Genomic DNA, 16963 nt, shown 5'->3' with positions numbered 1-16963 from the left:
AACGAATGCCCTAGCCATATGTTTAAGGATGATCCTTCTACCTGTACATTACAAGTAAATACAGAAGGGCAAACGTTCACATTGCAGCGCAAATCGTGCGATGGTTAGATCGGACAGGGAGACAGCAGACCTATACGCTCAGCACCGCATGGCGTCAAGCGTGATATCAAGTATCGAGCTTATTGCAAGAAACTAGAAATGCAACATTTAATGAATGCCTTAGCAAACTATATAAGGATGATCCTGCCATTCGGGAAAGCTGCGAAACGGTTTAAAATACTAAGACAAACACTTACGCTGCTACGCAGTCCGTGCGAAAGGGTTAGATTAGATGAGGAGAAATCAGACCTATATGCTCAGCACCTCATGGTATCAAGTATGGTATCAAGTAACAAGCTTATTGCAAGAAACTGGAAATGCAACGTTAGGTAGGTGTCTCAGCCACCTATTTAAGGATGATCCTGCCACCTGGAAGGCCGCGGAGAAATTCACAAGACCAGAGCAAACGTTTATGTGTACACGTAACGCGAAGCAATCGACTCGCCGATCATTAATAACTCGAGGGGCGCGAGGGCCAAAGTTCGTGGGACTCGGTTGCGAAATTGTCTATTAATTAACGGAATTCGACCTTGACGGGACGGAAGCCACGGTAGGGGTACGACTTTAACGACGTCTCCGCGACGCGGGTTTATTGCGCGTGTAATCGCGAGGGACACGCGGTAGAACGACGAGGAGGCGGAGAAGGGCTGCGGTCGAGGAACGAAGACAAGAGAAGGAAGAACATGTACGCCCGTGCCGACGGGTTATGCATATAGAATCGACTAATCGACCACGGTGCATCGTTCGCGGGGCCCATCGACTGACTTTATAATTTTACGACATTCCTAGACCACCCCGCCATCTCCTGAGCCACCTCCTCGTCTGAAAGAATTTTTTCCCCCCTTGGTTCGTGGCCCAGCCGCTCCTCTCGTGCGATACTCGCTTTATAACTCCCGGTTGGCGGCGCAATATCCCACAGGCGATCCTAATCGGACGCGCAATAAAGGTCCCGTGGTAATTAACGCAGGAATGAAATTAGTTTGCCTGGCTGGCACTCGCGAAAGAAACGCCACTGTGGGAGACGCGATCCAGAGAAGGCGGGCGACCCAGACCAGATAAACTCAGTGCGAACGTTGCGATGGCGGAAAAAAGGAGCTCGACCGCGACGAATACAGAAGAATAAACGAAGGACGCGCTGGTTTCTTTCGTATGTAGGTTCACGAGAAATCTGAGAAAAGTTGCACCGTTCCAGCGTTACTTTTATCTCGAGCTCGATGAAGAGAACGCTGTCTTTTAACAAATTCGCCTAGCTATAGAAATAAAAATTCAATATAAAGACCATTACTCACCCAGCCGTGGTAATGACTCCCGTCAGGTTGTCAACCCTGAACAGCCAGTTGGTCTCCTCAGCAATGGCGTACGTGATCTTCCCGTTCACTCCTTGATCGGGATCCGTCGCTTTCACGGACATCACGCTGGAGTCAGGCGCCATGTCCTCGGATATCGTCACAGCGTATTTTCCCAAATGGTAACTTGTTGGGTAATTAGCTGCCGGGTACGGAAACCCGTTGGACAGACCGAAATTAGCGTAATCGCCGGCCTGATGCGTCGCGCGGGGTCGTGACTCGGTGTAATGATTCTGAATAAAAGTAGGAGCGTTGTCGTTGACGTCCAGGACGATCACGGTCAAGTTGCAGTGGGCTTCGAGACTGGGACGTCCGTTGTCCTTCGCTGATATGGTCAGGACATACTTTGAAACTGACTCTCGATCCAGGTTCGACATCGACAGCATCCCAGTTACGGGTTCCAGGTTGAATTTGGCCCCAATGTTGCCACCTGAGGACAGAAGGACAGGTGTTTTGGAGATTACGATGTTAATTGGTAATAAGTACGACGACTCTGAGGTGTTGATGTATAATACACTCCGAAACAATGTGTAATGATGTATCTAAACAAGGAGAATCGCGCCTGGCATCTACTCACCTACGATGGTATAATAAACCTCTCCGTTCCTGTCCTCGTCGAGGTCTGTCGCCGCGATGGTGTGGATGACAGACGCTGCCTGGTTCTCTGGAACGTTCAACGTGTAACAGGAGCCTGGTCTGAACTCGGGACTGTTGTCGTTCTCGTCCATGACTAGAACTTCGAGCGTGCTGATGTCCAGCAGCTTGCTGGACCTCGCGAAGATCGGCACCGAGTAGTGCGAGGCCTCTTCGCGGTTCAAAGGTCCACGAAGAGTCACCAAACCGCTCGGAGAAATTGCGAACTTGTTCGAGGCCACGTTCGCAGGGATGCTGAAGCTGACGTTACCTGAGAAAATGGGAGATTCAACGTTAAAAAGGACGACAAGTACGACAAATTTATATCTAGACCTGCAAAGAAAATGCAAAAATATATCGATTTTTCCAGGTCTGGACCAGACAAGCCCTTCAACGCATTCGACTTTCAAATTCCAAAGGATGGCGCGTGTTTGGTCGTCGACCGTTTTTCAGAGGGCTTACAACAAAGCGACGCTTCCTCCTCTTCGCCTTGTTCGAGGGAGCATATCTGCTCGCGCGTGTACCAGTGATTCTTAACCAGGCTGCGAAGATGCCCACGCAATAGTCTTCGAAGTTGTTACCAGAATTCGATGCAGGACGTAATATCAAGTTAAATACGAATACCGACGTACTTCAAATCTTCCAGTCCCATTCATAGAAGAATTCTTCCGAAGAAGGAAAGATGGAATCTTTGGGAAGATCACTCTACAGGTTTCGAAAGCTCAGACTCAAATTCCCCAAATCCTCTCTTCTCCGAGTAGCGAAGGATCTCTCTTAATTCCCAGGAGTGTATCGCGACACACATGTCTCAGTTAGGTTCTTGTAGATCCGCGAGGTGCAAAAGGTTAAGAACCACTGTCGTAGACGAAGCCAGAGGAACGGTAGTTACGATCGGCGAGGAACGCACACGCTCGTGGCCGGCGTAGCGCGCGCTTAGGGGTGTCGGTGTTGGTTGGAACCGGTGATTTGCCTATGCGTACCGCGGCAGGCTGGCGGCACGATGATATACGCGGCCATTGTTTCGCCTCTCTCGTCCACTCTCTCCTTCTCCCTTTTCTCCATCGTGGTCGCGGTTCCGGGGCCCCTGGCAGGACGAGTCGTCCTTCGGGGTATTCCGTAGGGACGCGGGCCCCTTTGCAGCACGGTTCCGCGGGGCGCGCTAATGCGCTCGTCTGATACACGGGCGCCGGTCTAGATAAGCGCAAAACGAGCGATATACCGTGTTGTCGGCCGTACAGAACGCTTTGCTACGAGACCGAGAACATTGGACTCTCCGCTCGCGCTTTTAGTAATCATCGTGTTCGTCGCTCGTGTTCCCTCTGCTTTACGACTGGCGACTATGCGCGCCATCCCACCGTCGTGGATTGGACCTAGTCGTTCCGGTTGCGAAGCTTTTTCACAAGGATTCATTCTAATTCTTTTTCAAATTGAAATCAGATCTGTGGAAGGTTTAGATCCACCTACCACTCGGAGCGCTGGACACTATCGAAAAAGTATTCGTTCCTAAAATTTCCTCATTTCCCCTAACGAAAAGTCGCATCGTCCAACATGTGGGTGACACGCCGGCCGAGGAATCGACGATCGTTTCCAAGGAGGCATAATGGATACCAGACGCGAAAGTAGGATAACCTCGAACGAAGGACGATTATCGTTATCGGGCGCTGAAAGTAGAGCCCGATTATCCGTGTACCATGCAGCGACGGACGCATCCACGTTGGAATTTTCTCGTCCACGGAATCCTTCGGCATCTTTTAGAGGGCGACGAGAAACAGCGTTGGGAAGGAGGCAGAAGGAGGCCTACGCAGAGGAGCTGAGCACGGTCTCGGCCGCAGCAGGGTATTCCGCAAACGTTACACGCGGATGGAACGCGCTCTCGACCCCGAGGGAGCCGGACCGCGAGTCATTTCGTTGAATTTACTATAATGCTCGGCACCGACCGGATTCAAGGCAATTATTCGAGGTATTTTCATAGCAGGGCTTTCCTATTAGCCAGGCTGGGGCATCCAACGTTGCCCCACGCCGATTATATTCCCTTCACGTGGCCGTGCAGGCGTAGGTGGCGCACACCTCGGCGAATGCTCGAGCAACGGATGATATCAACGATCCGAAAAGTAGGGGAAGGTTACCTAAATCGGCATAGGTTCGTCGTTTTCTTAAATTGAATCGTTTTCGCGATACAAATCGAGACTAATTTTACTTATTATTGGAAGAGATTGTAACAGTATGTATAGTTTGCGAGTGAGAAGATTGCATCTGACGATGACTGGAGATTGCACCACTCGTTTGTAAGGAGTTTCAGGCTCAGTTTTCAATCGCACCCTCCTGGCTAAATTTCCAAATCTCGATATAAACGAACTCTACAATTACCGATCCTTGCAAAACATAGATCGAACGAGTCTTGCTCGTTGGTACAAATAAGGCGACCTTCCCCTATCCCGCGAGGAAAGGGGTTGAATGGCGAGATAGGGAAGGAGAGGAAGACTGTAATTTCTGTTCTTCGTCCGGTACAGCGCTAAATTGACAGCCCCTCCTGTTCCCTGGCACTTTATGCGCCGACGCACCACCGAAACAATAACGACGCGAGCGGAGCACCTAAAAGGGTAGCCGCTCGGTAGCCCCATTTTTGGTCCTCTCCTACGTCCTTGTCGTCCTTCGCTGTTGTGTGTGCGAGCGCGAGCACACGCGTGTACGTGTGTTGTGGGGGAGATCGATAAGTTCCGAGTCGAGCCTGGTTCGGCTTTGTCCCTTTAGCATTATCCTTGCAAGCGTTAACCGAATATACGCGACTCTCTATCTGATCATCTCGGCCGCGAGCAGTGATATACGACCATCGTTGGATATTTATCAATAAACTGACCGGTTGTAACTCCAACGGTTTTATCTCGCGTATTTAACGGGGATAAAGCGGAATCTAGAATCGGGAATCGGCGATCTTGACGATTCGCGGACCGTGGACGGCGATTGGACCGATATCGAATACGTGGCGATGATAACCAGGCAATTCGGTACGTACATGATTGAATACAGTGGAAATTTTTATTGGTCCTCTTACTGGAGGACCTCCTAGCGACTACCAAACACACTTGAACAACATGTTGCATTCACCACTTATCATACGCAACTAGTTCATCATCCTTCAAAGGGACCAAGTGAATACCCTTTAAAGGAGTAAACGTCCTGTACGCCTGATACCATTCCCATGGTCACAATTCACCAGTATCAATCCTATCGATTCGTTATCATTCCCAATCACCAACGAATAGCCCTTTCGCCAAAGATACACGAGTGGAATGCTTACCCTGATCGGCGATGATAGGCCCGGTGACGTTCAGGACCGAGGAGCCAACCTGCAGGTCCTCCGATATTCTAGCTACCGGGTTGGACAGCAGCAGCCGAGGAGGTCCGTTGGTCTGGCCAGAAGCCAACGTCAGCGTCAGCCTCAGAGTGGACTTTCTCGGCGGGGAACCGTGATCGCTCGCCGTAATCTCGAGTTCCGTGGACTTCACCATCGGCTTCTCCAGGCTCACTATGCCAGACTCGTAACCCACCGAGAATCCCACCTTCTCGTTCGCCGATGTAATCACGTACGATACACGGCCATTGTCACCTGCGTCTTTATCCACCGCGACCACTCTCACGAGCGTCGCTCCTGCAACGATGCCAATTTACGATACGACTTTATAATTGAATTGCCCGTCTACGCTTAATAAATTTATCGACTATTTACCGCGGACTGCTGTATCGTTAAAATTCTATGAAATCCTCGGGTACCTTTTGTCTCTCCCGCTATGCAGAAGCGGGGATAAGGGCGCACGCGTGAACGATGCCCGAGAATGGGTGGTACAAGGTAATTCCTTGTAGGAATATTCATCGATCCCGGTACGAGTAATTTATTGTAATAGCGTGTAACATTTTTCACTCGAGAGTGTATTGGTCATCGGAAACATTAACGAAAGGAAATTCCGATGGCTCCGAATATATATTTCTTATTTTTCTATTTTGTAGCGTGATGTAAACTAAGCTCTAGATCATTTAGAACAGCGCGGACCTTGGTTAATCCATAATCAATTACTCGAGGACGTTATATTTATGGTACTCACCAGGCATGAGATCAGGCGTGACGGCGACCGTGGTGGACTCAGGCGCAACGAAAACCGGGTCGTTGTCGTTCTGATCGAGAACGATGATCCTCGCGGTCACGGTCGAGGCTAATTGCTCTCCAGGTGGAGCGCGATCGGACGCCTTCAGGATCAAAGTGTACTCTGCCCTTTCCTCTCTGTCCAGAGGCCTCGCCAACGTCAGAGCTCCGGTCAGCGAATCAACTGCGAAACTGCCACGCGATGGAAACTCGGCAACCAGCCCGTATCGAAGGTCGCCGTTCAAGCCGCTGTCCAAATCGCTGGCCGTCAGATTGTAGATGGTGGAGCCTATCATGGCTCTTTCCGACACGCGGACCGTTATGGGGTCTTGAGGCCACCGTGGCGGATTGTCGTTCGCATCCTCGATGACGATCTTCACCGAGACAGCTATGCTTTGAGGATTCCCGATCGACGTGGTGTCCAACGCGCGGATCTCCAGGTGGTAGACGCTGACGTTCTCGCGATCGAGGGAATGGGCGACCACCAACTGGCCGGAGCTGCGATCCACGTCGAACGCTGGAAACTCGCTGATGGGCGTCAGGGAATCCAGGGTGAAGGCCACGCGACCCGCGGGCCCAGCGCCCGACACCGAGCCCACTGCTTGCCCGATACTCGCGTCCTCGCGCACCTGAACGGTCATTTTTCCCAATTAGCAGGCTTGTAAAAGCCACGCGGCGACAGTTTCATATCTGTCATAAAGCACGCCACCTCGAGACGCGCATTCCCCTCGAAAGGACATGCCACTCGGCCGGCGTCAAACCGGAAGGCATTTTTCACGAGTTCGTTGCGAGAATGATCAAGGGCAATCTTGGTTCTATGAAAGGAACTTTGACGAAAATAATTTCGAAGAATGCACACTGACCTTTTACGTATGAATTTCAAAGATACAAGCTACAGATTCTATATAAACGAACAATTCGTGTTTCTTTTGCCACGACCCCTTAGAGTCAAGGGATTCTTCTAAAAAGACGCTCCCACCTCTTGAAAGAAGGTTGGTGAAAAATGCATTCATCCCCGTTTTCGTAATGAATTACACGTGGTACTCACGTTGAAAGTAAGACTGCTGCTGGTGAAAGTCGGTCGGTTGTCCGCAAGCGCTAAAACCTCGACACTTAGCGCGCGAACGCTGTGTCGGGGTGGTCGTCCAGCGTCGGTGGCTTTTACAGACACCCGGTACACGTTTCGCTCCTCGTGATCGAGAACTGCCTTCGTTCTGATCATGCCAGTGATCGGGTCGATGGTGAAAACGTTGTAACCGTCCGAGCCTCGGTCTGAGAATCAAGGTTACTCGTGAATAACTCGAAGCCATCGAGCAGATGTGGAAAGTTGCCGTTTAGGGTAGCGGTGAACATTTATTCGTAATAAAATAACTTCAATTATCACGATTCTATTTCCGTAAGTAGCTACAACGTTTGTTATTCGAGATAGACGAACAGGTTTCGGACAACGCCCCAAGGGAATAGAAATATTATCGAACGTTCGATTGCCAGACGAAACGATAGCGAAGAACGCAGGACGAAAAAACCGGCAAGCGATCGTAACGAGAAGATATAATCGCGTAACGTTCGCCGTCGGGCCATAAAATTTCAACGAAAGCCGCTCCAGCTCGATTTTTAAGACCGTGCATAATTGTTTCTGTAATTGGCTAATTAGTTTCTGGAAACGCCTCATCCAGAGCACAAAAAGCGAAGCAGATTCGGTCCCATCGATCCAAGTATAGAGTTACCTTTGAGAATGGTATAGGTTACGGAGGCATTTTCGCCAAGGTCGGTGTCCAAGGCTCTGACTCTCGCCACTTCCGTTCCTGGCGGTTGTTCCTCCCTGACGCTGACGACATCGCCTTGGGGATCCACGATTTCCGGCGAGTTGTCGTTCACGTCCAGCACAGTCACCTTCAGGGGCACCCTGGCCGCCCTGGCGGGTGTTCCCTGATCGCGAGCCTCCAGCACCAGCTCGTGCACGCTTTTCGTCTCGCGATCCAGAGGCTCCTTCGTGGTGATCTCGCCTGGAATCATCAGCGGCAGCAATTGTTAATTGGTGGCAGAGATTGGAGATATAATAATAGTCTGAGCACCGGAATACTGGAATACTGGAATGGCTCGAATTGGCCTTCAAATGGCTACGAATGAAAGAAAATCACGTCATTAAAAGGAAGATTGTCGAATCGAAATGGATAAAAGAACGAAAGCAGTTTATCCCGATTGCAATTGCGATGATATCCGCATGATGAAATAGAGTCGATTAACTTTAACGACTTCTGCTCCGTTTTCCATAACACATACAAGTTCGTGGTGGATGACCTTTATGAAATTAAGATGGAAAATGAGCCGATTCGTTTCAATTACGTCTCGACCAGCCCTATGAACGATACATTCGGCACTCCTCTTAGTTATATTTTGCGTTCGATATCCGCAAGTAGGCGCGCAGGAGCGTTTACGAGCTGCATTTATTTCAACTTCTCGCAGTGATTAGTAAAACCGCCTCCCAGAGCAAAATTTATGCGGCGATTGGCCCGAAGGAAATACACTCCTAAACAAAACGACGGCGTGTAGCGAATAAATATCGTTTTAATCGGACGATCGATCGTGAACTCGATATTCTTTTAAAGAAGATAAAATCGCTAATTTAGTTTTACGATCTCATTAATTCCGTATAAATTGAGTTCATTCATTAATAATGTTAATGTAATGCACACTTTCCTACACCACAAATTTTCTTCCACGCCTCTTGCGGTTTTTGAGGAGTTAACGTAGAGATGTTCTCGCTATACATGACGTTCAAAACGTCCGTGTGATATCGCAATTTTCAAAAGAAAAAAAAAAAAAAACAAACAGGAAGAATATGTTCCATCATTTTGTCCAGGAGTGTACATGAAATCGATCCCAGAGTGGCCGTGAAAAGGGAATCGAATTATCGTAAATATCCTCGCATAAAATGGTGGACATGGCCGACAAACGTGCAGCAGGCACCGAGAGGCTAGACCGACCTTATCAATTTCCCCGGACGGGAACGGTTAATTGGATAATCGTCGTTCGTGCGCCCTAAGAAACTCCGTTCGAACGCTCGAATTCCTCGGTCGCGCCTCGACACTGGCAATCGTATTTCGTTCCTGTCCTCCTCTCGCATATTATAATCGTACCAGGGGCGTGTGTATGCAGAGTTGCGCGCATAAAGACGACGACCGCGTAATTGCGTATCTTGGATGGTGGACGTTGAACGGAATATCGTGCGCATCTCGAGGATTGGAGAGGATCGATTAAGGGTCGTTCGAAACTAAACGAGACTCCATTTTTATAATATAAGCTCATCGAGAAATGGAAGCGAACCACTGTATGATTCTATACTGCCGAGGTACGCTCTCTTTCGTTTGGAAAACGTAGGTTTTCGTAAGACCTGGACGTTTCTCTGCTCACCTGGTCTCATCCCTGGCACTTGCTCGTCCACGGGGTTAATAAACCCGTCGTGGCATACGTGTCTCGAAAAACAGACGAAATCGCAAACAGGGGGTTGGCGAATGAGAGGAAGGAAGCGGATAGAGAGAGGCAGTTAGTTCGAAGCTGTCTGGCCGGTCGGCGCATTAATGGGTAATTAAGCAAGCGCCTAGCCGGTCGAGCAGAACTATTCCGAGATCTGGAAAAGGAACGGGATAATAATTCGTACGCCTGGCCCCGTCGGTGTTCGAATGGACACACGAGGCACCCGCGTGCCTCCACGAATTCTCGACGTACCTAGTCCAACCAGACGTGTCCACCTCGAGCAGGGAACCCCGTCGACGCGGCCGTGCTCGTCGTCGCCAAGACAAACGATCGACGAGGGACATGCAAACGCGCCGGCATCGAGGGATACCATCGCGGAACAATAAGAAGTATATCGTAGGACGCGTGCTAATGCGTTTCTCGTGTTAACCGTGGGACCGTGCGACCGCGGGCTTCTTCGTCCCCTCCGCAGGCTCGGCTCCCCTTTCCGTAACCGCGTGTGTCTCCTCCAATATTTGGAAATCCATGCTCCGCGCTGGGAAAACCCGTTTCGCGCCGCCGCGATGGAGGATTCCTCCGACTCGAACCTGGGACGCCCAGAAGAGGGGATCGGGGCAATTTCGCGGACGGCTTACCAGAGCAGGAAGCACTCGGCTACTCTGGTTCCTGGGGACACTGGTTGCTAGGAATCTTTGTGCGCTCGGAACACTGTGCGTTCGGAACACTGTGCGTTCGGAACACTGTGCGTTTGTCCCGATAAATTTGAAAAAGTGGGTTTCATAGCGCAGAAGTAATCGAAACAGTAAACGAGAAATCCTAGTTTTCACGAATCCTGAAAGTCTGCAAACATCGGGGCTCCGTGTTTCTCCACCGAGCATGGTACTACAAAAACGACGACTTAAACTCTCCCTAATTCTCGATAATCTTCGATAAAAAAAAATCTAATGTCACAGGAATTCCCGATCCCGAGGCAGAAAATTGATTGACTCGTGGAACGTTATTTCGTTTCAGCGAGGCGGAGAAAGAAGGATTCCAGGCGACGTCGGCCGTACCGCCGAATTTCCACGTCGTCGAGCGAACAATGTGGGATCTTCCATCGCGGAAAGATTAATATAGAAGTACCCGTTCGACGGGACAGCTGATACTTCCGGCAGCGAGGGGGGGGCAGAGTACGGGGGCTCCCTTCGGTTATTCTTTTTCCTTCGCTGCCAAAGCTTCGCGCCGAGGATGACTGGAGGAGTTCCACCTCTCTCTGCAAACAGGCAGCTCGGTGAGACTTCTCCCGACGGATACCGGAGGAAGAGACTCGGCTGGTCTCGAACCAACATGTACACAAATACTCTCGTGTCGCATGCCAATCAAACCACGTATGGGCCAGGCGTACGAAAGGGAGACGAAGAGGCAGATAGAAGCGGTCCGCTCGTTTCGCGGTGCTTGCTGAACCCGGGCCCTTTCTGGTGATTCGTTACACGCCGGCCAAGGTGAAAGAACCACTCTTACGGGATTACACTTTGATATCCACGAAGCAGGGGAGATGTTACAAAAACGAAATAATCGCGCCCCATCGTCCACGTATCCCCGATATTGCGTTGTACGGTCCTCCAATTAAAGGCATTCGTATCAAAAATAAATTTACGCTCGTTCCTCTCTTCTTTTCTTCCGTGCGAGCGGTGTGCGTGGTTTTCTTTTTTCGTTCCGTACCTTCGTCCGATGCCGCCATAAATCTTGAACGCGGTCTCAGCGCTGAGATGAAGTAGAACCAAGCGATAGAACGTCGTCGGTGTCGTCGTCGTCGCGTGGTAGTCGATTTCATTAGAGGTTTTCGAGGACTTACGAAACGCGAAGATGTATCGAGGGATTTCGAGTCGCTTGCTTCTGTACCGGGTTGCGCAATACCGAGGAAACGGTGTTCAACAATGGCGAGGAACATCGTGGTTCTCCGATTGACGCAACAGCGACGCGTAAATTAACAGCGTCGACGGTTGGTGGGCTATTTGGGAAATTAATCACCTCTTCCTCGCCTCGCTCGGCGCGGCGGTCCGCTCGAATTCAACTCGAATAGATCATTTCTTTCCCAAGGAGACCTAGACGCGTCGAGTGCATTCCTTTTCCCAGGGGACCACAAAGAAACCACGGACCGGTGCGCGATGCCATAAATTTTGTTGCGAGTACAGCGTGGCTTTGAAGTACGAGACGCTCCGAGAACGTTTAAGATTGGGGGCCTGTAAGACGTTTCTTTGTACGTAGTTTTTGAAATGGTAGATATCCCATTTATCTTTATTCTATGAGGCTAATAGAGATACTAATAATATTTAATCCGGTAGTGTCTACTATCTTTTTATAAGATGCCGAAAAAACGTGCAAGAGACTTCGCGGTAGGACTAAGCAAACCAAGCGCCTTGCTCAATGGCGGCGGCGCGCGTTAATTTCGTCGAGGATCGACCGTCGAAGTGGGTTCGCTAATATTTTTCTCGTCGACTCGAATTGCGCGTGGGATCCTCGGCTCTGATCTCCTCGAGGGCCCGGCAACGGACAGCTTTCGTAAACACTCATGAGCGTCGTTTCGAGCGCGCACGACGACCGGATATGGCGAACAAAAAAAGACTCCGCGGAAGAGAAGAGAAATAAAGCAAAATATTTGGGAACAGCCCTTTCAATTTACACGCGTTTCTCCCTGCTACAGCGTGGAAAATAAACTTCCGCGATACTCTCGTCGGCGATCATAACTTCTACACGAAAGTATAAAGCTTCCTTACCTGTATCAGGGTCGACGGTGAAGCTGCTGTTGGCCTGGACCACCGCGTACCTGAGGAGCGCGTTCTTCCCCAGATCGGGATCGGACGCGCTCACGGATCCCACCAGAGTCCCCGAGGGCAGGTTCTCCAGCAACTCGTAGCCGTAGAAGTCTTTCTCGAACCTGGGGTCGTTGTCGTTGTCGTCCAGCACCGTCACCAGGACCGACGCGCTCGCCGTGGCGGCTGGCGAACCGTTGTCGGTCGCGAGAACCGTCAGGGCGTGACGATCCAGGGTCTCCCGATCGAGAATCCGCGCCAGATTGATGCAGCCCGTGTTCGGGTTGATCCAGAATGCGGAGGATCCTTGAAGACGGTAACTCAACCTCGCGTTATTGCCCGTATCAAGGTCCACCGCGGTCACTTGAAGGATCTGTCGGACAGAAACAAGTTGTTTTACGAGCGTGTTTTTCGGCCCGGTGACTCGCTGGAAAAACGAGTACGACAATTACACAGATACTTTCGACGTTGGATGCGGTCGAGGGGGGCGGAATCTGAATTTCTGCGACGTGTACGTTTCTCGTGGGGTACCCAAAAGGAATAAAAAAAAAAAAAAAACGAAACAAATAACCCGGGATAGGGAGATCGATGAAAAAGAGGGCGGCGGGGAGACGAGACCAGTACGATCCGGTCGTTTCGTATTAATTAAACGCACTCGGAGACCGTGAATCGTAAGTGTGCTGGAAGTGGTCAAGGCTCGAGGGGTGGAAACCACCCTGGAAACTGGAGGATTCGAAGGATTGTTTAGATACTCGAACGCAGCTGTCCGAACGCAGATTTCTGGCAGTCATCGGATGGCACCTCGGATTGTACCGTGAACTGTTCCTAGCGAATGTGCACCTTCCGTAAAGTAATCAGGGAATTTTACGGCGACATACGCTTTAAATTTAAGACTTGCATTCGCCTCGCGCGACCTAGGACGGGCGCAATTATGCAAAGGGCAGATCGTCGAGGAATTTCTATCGAAAGAAAAGTAGAATGAATCGGCTGGCTAGGCAGATGGATGAAAAAGAGGGCGTCGGATAGGCAGACGGAGAGAGAGGCAGCATCCGCGAGGGGACAAGACCAGTCGATCCGGTCGCTTCGTATTAATTAAACGCACCCAAAGACCGCGAACCCTAAACGCATTCGAACCGGTCGATGTTTTCCAGCGCGGGAGGATCGTGAATTACGGAGGTCGAAGAAGAAGAAGAAGAAGAAGAAGAAGAAGAAGAAGAAGAAGAAGAAGAGGAGGAAGAAGAAGAAGAAGAAGAAGGAGCGTAGGATCGAGGGTATATAACTTCACGTATCTCGTGCACGAAGCTGGCGCGCGGGCAATGATGGATGGCGAACGAAGGCAGAGAAAGCGAGCGCCGCGGAAAGAACGAAGCTGGACGAGGATGGCAAATGATCGGTCGTCGTCAGCGAGGAGGAAGGACGGCGAGGATGGTAGGGAAGGGGGGGAGGGGGGTAGATCCAGCACCATTAGAAGAAGAACCTGACGTGGGAGCAGGCTGTAATGTGTCTAACTGTACGTTATTAGTTCGCTGCGGGTGAAGGGTTACGCTCACTGTAGCCAGGTTACTCTTGCTAGCTGCTACTTCCACTCCCCTCTGATCTCGAAGATTCTTTCTCTCCTTGTCCCTCTCGCCTCCGCCGCTGCTAAGATATTGTCCGGATACCACCGACAGCTCACAGATCTGTTTCGCCGATAGATACCACCGATATATACGTGTATACCGGGGGAGAAAGATGGAACGAAAGATCGAGTGGCGAAGGGAAGAAAGAAAGAGGCGAGCGCTCGGAACGTGCGGTTCTCGTCGTCGTCCGGGCTCTATCGTACCCTCGTGTATCCGTTGTATTAAAAATGTGACGTCATTTAACGGCCCTATCTCGCGGCAACGATCTCGCGGCCATTCGTCATCGGTATCCTCCGTATTCGGGATTACGTCCACCGGTGGCTACCAACGCGAGGAATCGTTGTTCGTCGCTCGTACCACCGGCTAGATAGCGCTTCCTCGATGATGAACGCGTTCACGACCGCGTCGCGGCTAATGACTCTTTCCTGACCTGTTTTCATCCCCACCCTCCCACGTTACACGGAATGCAACGAGCCTGACCGATCGCAATTACGACTTAAGTCGTCAGCCGTTGATTGCAATTGATTTTTTCAGTCGCGGAAATCTATCGCTCGCAGCGGTGGTGTTCTTTCGAGTTCAGACTAACGAAAGGCTGGATTGGATAAAAAGACGCTCTTAATCGAACGATCGAATCTTCTCAAAGCTTTTACGGAGAGGTTTGGAAAGAGCCTGATGATGGGTTGAAAAGCAGAGGAATACAAAAAGCTAAATTTAAATTATGCTTTCGGTACAAGACGGCGACACAAACCTTTTCTAACGTCTCGAGAATTACGTCGTATCCAAGTCTCATAAATATCGACGGTATCGAATGTAAGAAGATCGGCTGCGAAACGACCCACAATCGTTTCCAAAGCTGTTGAACGGTGCCGGTGTAACCGGCTGACAAGACGTTTCGCGAAGCCGCGTAAAGGCTTCGTTCGTTCCCCGGCTGCCCGTAATTGTGTTTAGCCACGATAAATAACCCCTCGACTAACCAGCGAGGCCTGTTCATAAAACGAGCAGCTGCATGCCGCGTTTCTGTTGAGCCTATCAACGATTACCTATCAATCCCGTGCATCCCGCGCCGGTACGAGTGTACACCTATATCGCGTTACAACACGCCGCGTTCCTATATCAAACTATCAGTTATTCTCTATCAATCCCTCCACCGAACTGGTCCGTCTGGTAACCGTGCAATCCGCGTCGGCTAATCTCTCGCGAGCTGCGCCCCGTACAGCTAATTCGTTTCTGTTCTCCGCTGACAAGGTTGAACTCGATGAGTCAACGTCTTCTTTCTCTGGTCGGTTACGGGCGGGTAATCGACGCGGAACGGACCGAATTAACTGGCAACAACCTTCTTGGTGAACTCTTCCGGTGGCAGATTAGACATTACGCTACAGGAGATAAGGGATGAAAGATTATTGGTGATTATTGGTCCGAATATGGCAGAAAGTATTCGTTTATGTTAGTTCTAGGATAAACTGTAATTGAGGCCACTATGGATTTTTTATATTTGAATTTTTAGAACACTCGGACAACACTGCAAAAATGTGACCAACTATTAAAGAGGAACCGAGAGGTGGCGGAGGGATGCAAAGAGAGTGATAGCGGTCAGATCCCAAGAGGGAGCAAAGGTTCATCGCGGCTAGTCTTCCTGGTTGTCCCGCTGGATGAAATTACGCATCGCAAAGACGACTTTGAGGAACAAAAAGGTTCGAACACGCGGGAGAGAAAGGCAGGAACACCTTAGGAAGGTTGTTAACTTCCCCTCCCCTCTGTCCTCGTTCCGATCCAGAATCTCTCGTGGCGTCTTTCTCTTCGGCACGCTCACGCACACCCCCGCACCCCGCGAAAGGGAATCCTACCGCCACGTCTCCACCACAAACAAATGCCCGCGTGACGGGCGTGTAATGAAGATTTTTCTCACTTCGGAATCGAGCTTGGCGCCTTCGGGAACCTCCACGTGATACTCGTTCCTCTCGAACACTGGGGGGTTGTCATTCACGTCCTGCACCTCGACGCTCAGGCTCAGAGTCGCGGAGAGGCCAGCGCCGTCCAGCGCCCTTATCAGGAGCCCGTGCCTCTGCTGGGTCTCGTAATCCAATCTTCTCGCTAAATAGAGCTCCCCCGATTCAGCGTTTATACCGAACAGTACAGCGGAGTCGTTGCTGTTCTGACCAAGGTCGTTGTTGTTCTGACCGAGGTCGTTGCTGTTCTGATGAAGGTCGTAGCGTATCGGTAGGGGCGGAGTAGTGTCAGGATCGGTCGCGTGGGCCACGTACAGGGCCGTGTGAAGGGGGTGCGACTCCGGCACCGAGATGCGCACACTGGTCGTTGGGAACATCGGGGGATTGTCGTTCGCGTCCTCCACGTTCAGCTCCACCTGCAACCAAACACTCGGGTTATAAAGAATTCGTCGAATGGAATCGCTTATCCTTTCCCTACTTCGATAAATTACCTTTTAAAATAAAAAGAGAGGCATCGATGATAATTGAGTAATTAAAAAATGTAACGTTCGATATCGCCTCTTGTACACGAATCGTTTACGTCAAAATCATCCTTTAACTTTGTACGAAATTACCTTCTTCGCGCAGACTGTTATTAAGATTCTTCTCGTTACCAAGGTCTATCTAAAGACAACTTTTCGAACGACGCTCACCTGACAGTAGCCCACCGAGACACCGTTGCGCGCCACGACGCTCAGAATGTACTTGTCTCGGGTCTCCCTGTCCAACGGATGCCGTATTCGAAGCACTCCCGTGTTGGGGTCCATTGTTAGATCCTGTTCTTCCATTACCAAAGAAAATCTCGTTGGCAGTTCACCTGTGAACACAGTTATTATCGTTATTAAACGTCTACAAGTGGCTTTTTTACGTGCCT

At 50.4% G+C, this 16963-nt stretch overlaps 1 protein-coding gene across 1 annotated transcript in view; it reads right to left on the bottom strand.

Annotated features, from left to right (window-relative positions):
- Positions 1 to 16963, bottom strand: part of LOC128877548 (protein dachsous) — a 126791-nt gene that overhangs the window by 15764 nt on the left and 94064 nt on the right. Inside the window, exons 5-13 of the mRNA XM_054124936.1 lie at positions 16743 to 16906; positions 16011 to 16466; positions 12450 to 12858; positions 7944 to 8222; positions 7265 to 7488; positions 6179 to 6845; positions 5377 to 5727; positions 2023 to 2349; positions 1389 to 1875 (exon numbers count right to left, since the gene is read on the bottom strand). Coding sequence (XP_053980911.1) covers positions 1389 to 1875; positions 2023 to 2349; positions 5377 to 5727; positions 6179 to 6845; positions 7265 to 7488; positions 7944 to 8222; positions 12450 to 12858; positions 16011 to 16466; positions 16743 to 16906 — 3364 coding nt within the window. The remainder of the gene's footprint in view (positions 1 to 1388; positions 1876 to 2022; positions 2350 to 5376; positions 5728 to 6178; positions 6846 to 7264; positions 7489 to 7943; positions 8223 to 12449; positions 12859 to 16010; positions 16467 to 16742; positions 16907 to 16963) is intronic.

Source organism: Hylaeus volcanicus, chromosome 5, assembly GCF_026283585.1.
Source record: "Hylaeus volcanicus isolate JK05 chromosome 5, UHH_iyHylVolc1.0_haploid, whole genome shotgun sequence".
NCBI lineage: Eukaryota > Metazoa > Arthropoda > Insecta > Hymenoptera > Colletidae > Hylaeus > Hylaeus volcanicus.
This window is presented reverse-complemented; position numbering and strand designations above follow the sequence as displayed.